General features: G+C 47.4%; 1 protein-coding gene across 3 annotated transcripts in view; it reads left to right on the forward strand.

Moving 5' to 3' along the window:
* CBL (Cbl proto-oncogene) overlaps positions 1-12,954 on the forward strand; it is a 404,076-nt gene that overhangs the window by 220,870 nt on the left and 170,252 nt on the right. For all 3 annotated transcript variants that reach the window (XM_069224841.1, XM_069224840.1, XM_069224842.1), the window contains exons 7-9: positions 697-784; positions 996-1,127; positions 4,980-5,189. In XM_069224841.1, the coding sequence (XP_069080942.1) occupies positions 697-784; positions 996-1,127; positions 4,980-5,189 (430 nt within the window). The remainder of the gene's footprint in view (positions 1-696; positions 785-995; positions 1,128-4,979; positions 5,190-12,954) is intronic.

Here is a 12,954-nt window from a genome sequence, read left to right on the forward strand (position 1 = left end):
GCTTGAGTAGCACCTATATGGAGCTTCAGTGATCTCTTCTGGAGCACAGTGGGGATGACACTAAACCACGCGATTCTACCTGTTGATACACAAGGGATATGTTTAAAAACAATCTTCTGAATCTAGTCTGTTCCATGGGGATATTCAGAATGTGATGAAGTTATGTATAGAATATTCACCAGAAATTGCTATACTGAAGGTAAGTAACTTGTTAGTTTGGTCTGTGGCTAGTAATAAGCTTGTCCTGAAAGCCACAAGGCACAGTCTCTATTAGGTTCTAGGAAGCCTTGCTGGATGTTCTGAAGGATAGCCGCTTACACCTTTAAAAAAGCGGTGTTGCATATTCTGACATCCTCTGTTTGATCTGTACTAAGGAACATTTTTACTGAGCTAGTTGTACTGTAGTGTTCTGCTTTCCCTTCTGCTGTTTCATGTTGATGAGGTTAGTAGATCACTATGGTTGGGGTCCACCTGTCTGGCTTCAGTGTGATAAACACATGCACTCATATATTGCTAATATGTGTGGCTTGAAATCTTATTAAATAAAAGGCACATTAATGGGTGAATCTGATCGTATGTTATTAATCAGTTCAATAAGAAACGTTTGTTTATCCTAAAAGATTTAGAAGGTGTTGAGCAATGCAAGATGAGGCAGCATTTAACTTCTCATGTGTTCTGTGTCAACAATTACTACAGCTACCTTTATCCAGATGGAAGGAATCAAAACCCGGACCTGACTGGCCTGTGTGAGCCAACACCACAGGACCACATTAAAGTGACCCAGGTGAGTCCACCCCTACCGAGCCCTGCACTCAATTGACATAAAAAGAAGACACTGCCAAGGTGAAAACACCCTAATAAGTGGGGAAAATGTGCCCTGTATTTTGCTGAGTTATCTACTAGTCTGTTGGGTTGTCAGGTGAAGTGACTATACTCTTTTGGAACAGACTGGCTTCTTGTAAATGTTTACTCACAATTGACCTATTTTGTTACAGGAACAATATGAGTTGTACTGTGAGATGGGCTCCACGTTCCAGCTCTGCAAGATCTGTGCAGAGAATGACAAAGATGTCAAGATTGAACCTTGTGGCCACCTGATGTGCACCTCCTGCCTTACTTCCTGGCAGGTATTGTGTATTGTACAGTCCTTTCATTCCTGTATATCTTTGCAGTATTCTGCCTTCAAGTCTAATGCTTTTCCTGCTCTGCCTCCGGATATGTATTCTGCACTGTGGTGTCTTTATCTGCCTTGCCACTTGACACAGGTGCTGTGTCCTGCTCTGTTTTCTTCGCCCTTTAGTTCAGGCAGGAATGTAATTTGCAGTCTTACCTTTCCTACCTTTCGTCGTGGCAGGTACTGTGTTCTGTACTGCTGCCATATGCTCTCTCCCCTGGCAAATGTGATGCACTGCTTTCCACAGCTTACAGAAAGTGTTTTAAGCTCCTGCAAGGATAGCAAGACTCTTACTCAGAAAGCATGTTTAGCAAACTCCCCCTCCCTGAAGAGCAACCTGTTTCTGACTGTCAAAACCCCTTTTAGAGGGCCTTGTGGTGTGCAGGAGCTACTGAATCCAGCTGTGTTGGGTGATTCCATTTACTCCTGGCATCAGACCCACTATGGATCCTAAACTTGGCCAAGTACCACTTCTGCACTTGACTCCCAATGGTAGCTGTGGTCGAACAGTCAAGACTCCCTCAGGGGAGGTGACGGTAGTCAGGGACAGTTATAGATACAACTCTTTGAACACGACTCATAACTCAAGGTGCAAACAGTACACTCCACAAATCCATGTCAGCCAAATATTTGCTTTTATCAGAAAAAAGGCATATTTTATTTCTAATTGTACAAATGTAAAGGAATACGACATTCAGAAGCAGAAGCACAATCGCCGTTGAGGTCGGGGCTCTAGTAGTTGTCGGGCAGCTTCCTGTCCTACACTCCATGTTCAGGGTTATTCTCCATTCAGTTCTGGCACATGAGGGAATGCAAACCACTAGGCCATACTTGAGCGTTCCCATTTGACTTATCAGGCTTCAAGTAAAAAGTGTCTCTCATGCCACAACACCCTCAATATAAACTCTCCTGGGGCCCCCAAAGGCCCGGTGTCCGTTTTACCCACTCCAGCGGTGTGACAGTGTTCAGCGGTGCAGCAATTGTCATCTCCTTGGGCGCTCCCAAGGCTGGAACCTGTACGGCAAAGTCAAGCTGCTTGTGATTGATGTGGCACATAGGCTCGTCCTATCAAGCAGTGTTAGCCGTCAAGTTTTAGTGATCAGAGCTGCTCCTGCATAGCAGACACAAGAGGTAAGTTGTGCTTACCCAAGCAAAAGAGGGAGGCGGTTTCTCAGGCTCCTGACTGGGGCTCGGAGGGGATGGGCCATCCTCAGTGGCATCCTACGATCCTCGGAGAAACAGTCATGCAGCTGGCAGGCTAGGCCCTCTGGTCACAGCTGTAATCCTTTTGTCTGGGCCACGACCTGAACAGTTGGTCACAGTGATGTGGGAGCCACTTCTGGCTTATGGGGTTGCTCTATTGCTCACTATCGGGCGCAGACTGTTTGGTACGATTGCCCTACACACAGGGGTCTGAAGACTCATGCCTGGCCAAGTAAAGTCACTGATGGTACCCTCCAGCATACCAGGTCACCGCATGGGCCTGGGTGGGCTCAGTGCCCTCCACACAGCAGTCGATACTTGGCACAGCCTATAGCAGCCGTCTCCTGGCATAGAGGGTTGCTGAAAACAGTCATGCACATGGGCATCATTATCGGTGCACATCAGAATCCTCACACCGGGATTTCATGGTAGAGCTCTCCAGTGGACCTCACACCCACCAACACTCCTGTTCCTTACAGAGCAAACTAGTTTTGGCAAGTAGGCAGGCACTGGTGCTCCAAGGCATGTGGTCTTGGTTTCCCTGGGTGATGTGCCCTCACCCAGCAGTGAGAGTAGCAGGCCATGGCCCCCAGTCCTGGTCACAGGCAGAAGTCTTTCAGAACTTCACCTTCTCACACAGCCAATCTGGCTGCTTGACAGATAACTTATGTTTGTAGACTCAACTTCCTCTTATAGTGCTGTGAGACACCAAATGTGATACAGAGTCTGAGACTTTGAGGTTTTAGTTTGGGGTTCTGCTTCCTCTGAAGCGGATTGTCCACAACATAATTTATGGGAGTGACCAGAGTTTACACCTGGATGTCTGCCACAGTAATAATGTCCATCAAAGGGTTAATTCCTGACCCCTAGACTACTCTTTATGGTCCTCTTTTCAGCCCCATCTCCCTTCCTGAGATGTGTCTAGGCCCTTTCCTTGTGATCTGTCACTAAATCAAAGAGCAGTAATTTTAGATGTTTAAGAAGATCCTTTCCTCCAGCGTGTCCCCATCCATTTCACTGGACTGCAGCAATACCCAAATCTGTCTGAAGGGTTTCCCGTCCTCATATCTTCACCAGGCTAGCCTGGGCTTCTCAAAAGGTCCTCCAAACAATGTACCATTAGTGGCAAATTTACTAATTGTACACTTTCAACACACTTACTGTCAGGCACTAATACCTCTATGTATTATACATTTTACCTGTACACGTGCATTCAGTATTTAGTCTCTGTGCGCTTTCAATACTGAAACTTTCCTATATTCAGCCAAGGTATGCTTATTTTAAAATGCATGCTCTGCCAGTACGCACTCACTATGGGTGCACTTCACGACTCTTCACCCTTGATGAATTGTACTTCATGCAAGGACAGATACGCCCAACATAATGCAGTCCCTGTGCTGCACAGCACGACTTCTCTAATGGGCAGTATTCCTCTCAGGCATACATACACCCAGCACGTACTAACCACACATGTACCGCTCAGTACTACACTATCCTTGTACTGTACCCTTACTAGTCACACACACCCAACGCAGTGTCACTACTCCAGTGGGCAGTACTCCAAAACGTACCTGATGTAGGCCAAGTATGAGTCAAGCGCACAGCAGCTTAGCTTTTGTAAAGATGAGTGAGCCTCTAGGCCTCACTTAAGTGACACAGGGTGAAAAGGTCCTGTTCACGATTACTGATCATTACACGATATGCTGCTACCACCGGGCTCATGCTGCTTAACTCCATGTGAAGGTGGCAGCCTTCAACCACTATGAGGGTAGTGCTTTGGGTGAATCTCAAAATCCAACAAAACTGCAATCTGTGAGACAGATCTGTCTCATGTTGCACAAGCATGTTAGCCTGAGCCAAAAATATCAGCATTAGGGATGGGGCAGGGGTACAGGTCTCTTACCATGCAGAGAACTTTCCCATCCCAACACAGAAGATAACTGTATTGAGGTCTTTGCATTTTATGTACAAACAGGCTGGTATAGTTTAGCAGTTCCTTTTTGCCCGATTCTTCAGTGTATCCACCTTTCTTGGCTTTTAATTTGCGTCTTTATTGGCACAGTCAGTAATGCCATTGCCAATTTTTTACAACACCAGCTGGGGGTGGAGGGGGTGGGCCTGGTGAGGGGGGGCGAACACAGGGTGTCTCACATAACTAATTACTTGTACGATCACTGAACAATCAATGGGTGAGTTTGGGATTGAACGCTGTACCTGCAGTTGAATGTGTGAAATCCTTCTGTGCAGGAGCCATTGGGTAGGGTTCTACACAGCAGTATGCCTTTGCAAAGGAGCAGTGGTTTCTCCACTGCTGATGGTTGTGACTTGCGTTGGATCCAACCTCTTTGCCAATTCTCATTTAAATTGCATCATTCTACCACCCTGTACATGTGTGCTTCTTTTGTCAGAAAGCATTGTGCAAGCTCTGCTTCTCAAGATTGTCACTGCTGACGCTCGTTTAATGATAAATGCAGAAAAATGTTTATTAATGATGTACAAAAACAAAATTTCGCACATTCTGCAGGAGGGTGCAACACCCTTCACAAAAAGCTAGGAGTAGCTCTTCTTTTATTTACATGTGCATATTCTTTTCACACTGCAGGAGTCTGAGGGACAGGGCTGCCCCTTTTGCCGTTGTGAAATTAAAGGAACGGAGCCCATTGTTGTGGACCCCTTCGATCCCAGAGGTGGAGGCATGGCAGCACTGCTGCGCCACTGTGCAGAAGGGGCTCATTCTCCCAGCTACGATGATGATGACGATGACCGTGTGGACGACTCACTCTTTTTGATGAAAGAGTTGGCCGGATCAAAGGTAAATAAGAATTGCCTAGCATAGCATGACAACAGGTTACAGGATCGGGGGTGCTCAGGTGAGTAAACACTATGGCAGAGGCACAATGCATAAAATGATACTCTGTTTATTTTAATTTACTGCAGTGTCAGGAGCCAGTGTGCTGCTGTTTCTAGTGTGATATGATGCAAAGTCCCTGATTTCTGGTGGAATTACTAAATCCAGTGAAAAATCAGTGGGACTGATTGAATTCCCTCGACTGAAGAGATGACATGCTGAAGGAAATTCTACCATTCTTAGCATATCCTCCAGAAATCAGTATATTTGAAGCATTTGTGGCTGTAGATACACATGCTTTCCATACTCCTGCCATCTAGTGTTGGGGTCTGGATGTGTGCAAGTTGTTGTTCTTCAAAGAAGTCTTTTGAGCCATGAGGTAGAGTGACTCCTCCTCTTGGTGATAATGCGCATGAGCATCAACTCCATTTTTAGATTTTTTTTCTTTCTGCCGTCTGGTTCGAACGTGTGCTCCAGTTCGATGCTGTTGCAGTGCTTTTTTTCAGCCCACATGGTACCTTCCCCTCTGCCTGTATTGTCTTTAATCACATTTAAATTCTCCTGTGCGCATAGACAGATATAGATTTCAGTGGAGTCTGGTTTGTCTCGATGGTGATCTGTTCAAGGCCTCGCCCTTCGGGCCTACTGCAGTCTTGCGTCTCTCGAGAATGTCTCACTGGTGATGGAACAAGCACCCTTCTGTTATTGTCAATCAATCAAAAAATGTGTAGAGCTTGCTACTCACCCATGAGGGTCTCAAGGCGCTGGGGGGGGGGAATGGAAGACAGGGGGGGGAGCAGGGAGGGTCACTGATTGAACAACCATGTCTTGAGGTTCTTTCTGAAGACCAGGAGGTCTTTGGTTTTGCGAAAGTCGGTGGGGAGGGAGTTCCAGGTTTTGGGGGTGAGGTAGGAGAAAGACCTGCCTCCTGTGGTGGTGCGTTGGATGCGGGGGACTGTGGCTAGGGCGAGATCGGCTATCGAAGGTTGCGTGTGGGTGTGTGGAAGTTGACTCTTTCTTTGAGGTAGGTTGGGCCGGTGTTGTGGAGGGATTTGTGTGCGCGATTGAGGATCTTGAATGTGATTCTCTTGTCTATGGGGAGCCAGTGAAGGGTTTTGAGGTGTGGTGAGATTCGTTCGTGACGGGGAGGCCAAGGACGAGGCGTGCGGCTGTGTTCTGGATTCTCTGGACTTTGCGTTTGAGTTTGAGTGTGGTGCCGGTGTAGAGGGCATTACTATAGCCCAGTCTGCTCCTGAGGAGTGCATGGGTGACTGTCTTTCTGGTTTCTGGGGGAATCCATTTGAAGGATTATTTTTTTTGAGTGCGGAGTGTGTGGAAGCAGGAGGAGGTTAGAGCATTGATTTGCTGTGTCATGGAGAGGGAGGGGTCAAGGATGATGCAGAGGTTGCGTGCGTGGTTTGCGGGTGTGGGTGCGGGGCCTGGGGTGGTGGGCCACCAGGTGTCGTCCCATGTGGTTTTGTTGGGGCCGAAGATGATGATCTTGGTTTTGTTTGAGTTGAGCTTGAGGTGGTTAGTGGTCATCCAGTTGGCGGTGTCGATAAGAGCGGCGTGTAGGTTGGTTTTGGTGGTGGTAGGGTTGCGGGTCCTTTCTGATACGCGAAGTAGGCTCGGACTGACCTATATCAGGTCTGAACCTGTCTCTAGCCAGAACACAGAGAGGTTGAATGTGACACTTGCTGCTGCTTCTGCTAAAAAAAAAGTCTTCCGGCCATCGCCTCGAGATGTCATGGGGAATCATGGAAGGTATACCAGACCTTTTTGTTCCTGGCGATGTCGAGGAAGAACACTCTCGACCATCAGCGGCAGAGGAAGAGGCCTTCTCCTTCGAGGTACGCTCTGGATCTGACCTCAAAAGCGACCTAGAGAATAGAGGACCTATCTCCTACTCAACAGTCAGTGAGTAGGATACCCCCTCCCACCATCACGAACAGTCTTCGAGCAAAATACATTCAGCCTCTATAGGACACCAAGCAGAGGCTCTTGGTCTGCCACCACCTTCCGACACCAAGCTCCAATGGCCTGTGCTCTAGGCAACTGAGGCTTCCGCTAAAATCCGGTAAACCTTTTACACAGTTCAGTGTGCTGCCCCCTTGCCTGGCACTGTATCAGAAGACGAGGTGCCTTGAGGGCTCTTCTGTCCTGAGTAGGTACAGAGATAGGGGCAATAGAGGACTGCCAGGACCTCCAAGCAGAGAAACAGCCTTGGAAGTGGTAGTGAACAATGGCATAATTAGACCTTGAGACCCAATATAAGGAAGACATTTGTGATTCCTGGCAACAGGATGGAGACAGCCATAACAATATGGGCACAATGAAGTGTGAGCTCTTTGCCTGGCTGTCATTTGCAAAGCATCATTTAGGGCCCAACAGTTAGCAGGCTAACAAATGTACACACATTGAATTACAGAAACTGCAGTCCCAGCACTCCCTCTTCCATCCACCATATAGCAGAGCTGAGGAAGAAACTGTTTAGCATCATCTGGCTAACAAAGTTAATAGAATTACTAAAATTATCCATACATTCTCCTCTCCAATGTCTGCTTCTCCCAGCCAGCAGTACTCTTCAACTGGCTGGGAATGTTTTCTCACACCCACTTTATGCCAGGCCACAACAGGAGCACCTAAAATAGACCCCACTTCTTTTAGCAATTAATACACTGAGCCAAACTTTAAACGGAACATCAGAAGACACCTCCTTTCTGCATTATACCCAGTATGAGATTACTTGTTCCTTTGAATGCAGCCTAATCCTCTCTATTTCCTTATATATTCAGGCAGCCTTTACTTCTTGCTTACAGCTGTTGAATTGATCAGCTGTTCTTGCTCAAGCATTAGTCTACTAGTGGCCATTCAGGGACAGAAGGTTGCCTTATTCTAGTGATTATCAAAATTACTTATTGTAGCACAGTCTCACCTGCAGATATTGTTTCCTTTTACAGTTTTAGACCCTTATGCATGCAGTCTCAAAAAAGTCTCCTATTGATTTAGTAACCTTGCCTTAAGTTTGATTTATTACCTGCCCTTTTTTTTCAACAAACCTCTGCATGTCTTCTCTCTCCCAGCACAGCTTCATCTTAGAAAACATGCAGGTTTGCCTTTATCCCTATTTTTGTATTTCTGCAAATTGCCCACATCTAATTTCAAAGATTACAATCTTTCCTTGAAATGATTATCCTCCTGTAACCAACTAATCATCTGTTGCTTATTTATTAGTACCGCCAAGCATGCTCATGAATTGACATACTCTTTCTCCCACTAAATATCACACCAAACTCCTATTAATTTAATATACTACATATTATTAGAGTAAATGCATGGAATGGTTTCCTTATGAGCACAAGACTAATCCTAATAATACCCACTGAGGGATATAACTGACAATGGGTCCTTGAGCAGTGTACTTTCCGCATAAAGTTCTTTAATGCCTAGTAAATGCTATATTAAAGAAGTTGTGCAGTGTGAATCTTTTTTTTTGGATTCACATGCTGTGCGTTATTCCAACATCTATTGGTTGAGTCCACACAGGGTTGGAGAAGGGAGACTGGCATCCACAATTACACCAGAGCCATAGGAGAAGGAACAAGAACTCTTCTGTGAATATGATCCAGAATCTCAGAGCCTGTGCCAGGAAGTTGAAGAGTCCAAAGGTATCGAGGACTAGTGGCAGGACTTCGAGGCAGATTGCCCCCAGGGTGGGTGGACACCTATCCACTGCGAACATTGCCCCTAGATCGCCATGTATTACCAACTTGTGAAATGAGCAGCAGATCTGCATGGACTTCATCAGGATGAAGAAAAACTAGACCTGCTTTCTGCTGGAAATGCACTTACCCGCACAGAGTAGGAGCCAGTTCCTGCCAATGCTTCCAAGCATCTTGGACCAGGGAAGAGAGACCTTCAAAGAGCCAAAAACCCGTAGGTCAGGGGCCTCTTCGCCACCCACTCTCTCCCCCAGGGTTGAGAAGAAGTACAAGCATTACTCTAAAGACCATGCATACATTTGTGGCAGTGTGATGGCAGACTACATCATTGTAGCCACCTCCAGGGAAAGAGCCAGTGTACCGGCTACCACCGGAAAAGGAGAGATGGTGCGGAGAAAGTTTCAGAGGGGATCTGTAACACAATATCGCATCACAAACTTGAATGCCCTGCTTAATAGATAATCCCATCAGCACTGGGACGAGATGGTAGAGTTCATGACGCACCTGCTAGAACGATATCAAAAGAAGGCAGGCAGCCTCACAGAGGAAAGGAAGAATATAGTGAACATGTGCCTCAAATCAGAACTTGATGCTGCTGGCACAGCGGCTAGACAACTAGTGGCTAGAGCAATCTTAAGGAGACATGCATGGCTGCAAATTTCTGGGGTTCAAGAATGAAATTCAGGCCAACATTATCAACACCTCTTTAAATGGAGAACACCCATTTGGAAGTGTGGTAGACGGCGCACTGCAGCAAATCAAAAAAGACAACGACACAGCAGAGTCGATTGGGGGCCCTACAGTTTAGGGGACAACAGAGAAGGGGAGCCACTCCCACCAGAAGACCAAGCGGAAGTTTTCAAACTGTCACATCACATCAAACTGTGTGCACATGGGCCAGGCACAAACACCACCACAGCAGTGGCAATTTATGGTGCCACAGAGACCCCCATTTCACAGATGAGTGAGAGGAAAAGGACAGCAGTCAAGAGGGACGGCACATCAAACAAGTGACTCACTAAATCTTGATTTCACCCACAAACACCTGTCGGGGGAAGAACATGAAGCTTCTTCCAGGGGTGGAGGGAGGTCACAAGGGACGAATGGATTCTCAACATCATCTAACATGACTATTGCATAGAACTGAAAAAATACCTGTAGGAAGTTGGCTCTGTATGCACTATTTCAAAGTAAGGAATAGTATGCACAGAGTCCAAGGGTTCCCCTTAGAGGTAAGATAGTGGCAAAAAGAGATAATACTAATGCTCTATTTTGTGGTAGTGTGGTCGAGCAGTAGGCTTATCAAAGGAGTAGTGTTAAGCATTTGTTGTACATACACCCAGGCAATAAATGAGGAACACACACTCAGAGACAAATCCAGCCAATAGGTTTTGTTATAGAAAAATATATTTTCTTAGTTTATTTTAAGAACCACAGGTTCAAATTCTACATGTAATATCTCATTTGAAAGGTATTGCAGGTAAGTACTTCAGGAACTTTAAATCATTACATTAGCATGTATACTTTTTACATAAAACACAATAAGCTGTTTTAAAAGTGGACACAGTGCAATTTTCACAGTTCCTGGGGGAGGTAAGTTTTTGTTAGTTTTCACAGGTAAGTAAGTCACTTACAGGTTTCAGTTTTTGGTCCAAAGTAGCCCACCGTTGGGGGTTCAGAGCAACCCCAAAGTTATCACACCAGCAGCTCAGGGCTGGTCAGGTGCAAAGGTCAAAGAGGTGCCCAAAACACATAGGCTATAATGGAGAGAAGGGGGTGCCCCGGTTCCGGTCTGCCAGCAGGTAAGTACCCGCGTCTTCGGAGGGCAGACCAGGGGGGTTTTGTAGGGCACCGGGGGGGACACAAGTCCACACAGAAAGTACACCCTCAGCAGCGCGGGGGCGGCCGGGTGCAGTGTGCAAACAAGCGTCGGGTTTCCTTTAGTTTTCAATGGGAGACCAAGGGGTCTCTTCAGCGATGCAGGCAAGGGGGGGGCTCCTCGGGGTAGCCACCACCTGGGCAAGGGAGAGGGCCTCCTGGGGGTCACTCCTGCACAGAAGTTCCGTTTCTTTAGGGGCTGGGGGCTGCGGGTGCAGGGTCTTTTCCAGCCGTCGGGAAATGGAGTTCAGACAGTCGCGGTCAGGGGGAGCCTGGGGATTCCCTCTGCAGGCGTCGCTGTGGGGGCTCAGGGGGGACAACTTTGGTTACTCACAGTCGTAGAGTCGGCGGAGGGTCCTCCCTGAGTTGGTTGTTCTCCACCAGTCGAGTCGGGGTCGCCGGGTGCAGTGTTGCAAGTCTCACGCTTCTTGCGGGGAGTTGCAGGGGTCTTTAAATCTGCTACTTGAACAAAGTTGCAGTTCTTTTGGAGCAGTGCCGCTCTCCTCGGGAGTTTCTTGGTCTCTTGGAAGTAGGGCAGTCCTCTGAGGATTCAGAGGTCGCTGGTGCTGGAGAAAGCGTCGCTGGAGCAGGGTTCTTTAGAAGGCAGGAGACGGGCCGGTAGGACTGGGGCCAAAGCAGTTGGTGTCTTCTTGCTTCTTCTGCAGGGGTTTTCAGCTCAGCAGTCTTCTTCTTCGGTAAGTTGCAGGAATCTCAATTCTTAGGTTCAGGGGAGCCCTTAAATACTAAATTTAAGGGCGTGATTAGGTCTGGGGGGTTAGCAGCCAATGGCTACTAGCCCTGAGGGTGGGTACACCTTCTTTGTGCCTCCTCCCAAGGGGAGGGGGTCACATCCCTAATCCTATTGGGGAATCCTCCATCTGCAAGATGGAGGATTTCTAAAAGTTAGTCACTTCAGCTCAGGACACCTTAGGGGCTGTCCTGACTGGCCAGTGACTCCTCCTTGTTTTTCTCATTATTTTCTCCGGCCTTGCTGCCAAAAGTGGGGGCCGTGGCCGGAGGGGGCGGGCAACTCCACTAGCTGGAGTGTCCTGCGGTGCTGGCACAAAGGGGTGAGCCTTTGAGGCTCACCGCCAGGTGTGACAGCTCCTGCCTGGGGGAGGTGTTAGCATCTCCACCCAGTGCAGGCTTTGTTACTGGCCTCAGAGTGACAAAGGCACTCTCCCCATGGGGCCAGCAACATGTCTCTAGTGTGGCAGGCTGCTGGAACCAGTCAGCCTACACTGAACAATTGGGTAAAATACAGGGGGCATCTCTAAGATGCTCTCTGTGTGCATTTTTTAATAAATCCAACACTGGCATCAGTGTGGGTTTATTATTCTGAGAAGTTTGATACTAAACTTCCCAGTATTCAGTGTAGCCATTATGGAGCTGTGGAGTTCGTTTTTGACAGGACTCTCAGCCCATATACTCTTATGGCTACCCTGCACTTACAATGTCTAAGGTTTTACTTAGACACTGTAGGGGCATAGTGCTCATGCACATATGCCCTCACCTGTGGTATAGTGCACCCTGCCTTAGGGCTGTAAGGCCTACTAGAGGGGTGACTTACCTATGCCACAGGCAGTGGGAGGTTGGCATGGCACCCTGAGGGGAGTGCCATGTCGACTTAGTCATTTTCTCCCCACCAGCACACACAAGCTGGCAAGCAGTGTGTCTGTGCTGAGTGAGGGGTCCCTAGGGTGGCATAAGACATGCTGCAGCCCTTAGAGACCTTCCCTGGCATCAGGGCCCTTGGTACCAGGGGTACCAGTTACAAGGGACTTACCTAGCTGCCAGGGTTATGCCAATTGTGGAAACAATGGTACATTTTAGGTGAAAGAACACTGGTGCTGGGGCCTGGTTAGCAGGGTCCCAGCACACTTCTCAGTCAAGTCAGCATCAGTATCAGGCAAAAAGTGGGGGGTAACTGCAACAGGGAGCCATTTCTTTACAATACCTGTAGGAAGTTGGCTCTGTATGCACTATTTCAAAGTAAGGAATAGTATGCACAGAGTCCAAGGGTTCCCCTTAGAGGTAAGATAGTGGCAAAAAGAGATAATACTAATGCTCTATTTTGTGGTAGTGTGGTCGAGCAGTAGGCTTATCAAAGGAGTAGTGTTAAGCATTTG

This window comes from Pleurodeles waltl, chromosome 3_1 (assembly GCF_031143425.1).
Source record: "Pleurodeles waltl isolate 20211129_DDA chromosome 3_1, aPleWal1.hap1.20221129, whole genome shotgun sequence".
NCBI lineage: Eukaryota > Metazoa > Chordata > Amphibia > Caudata > Salamandridae > Pleurodeles > Pleurodeles waltl.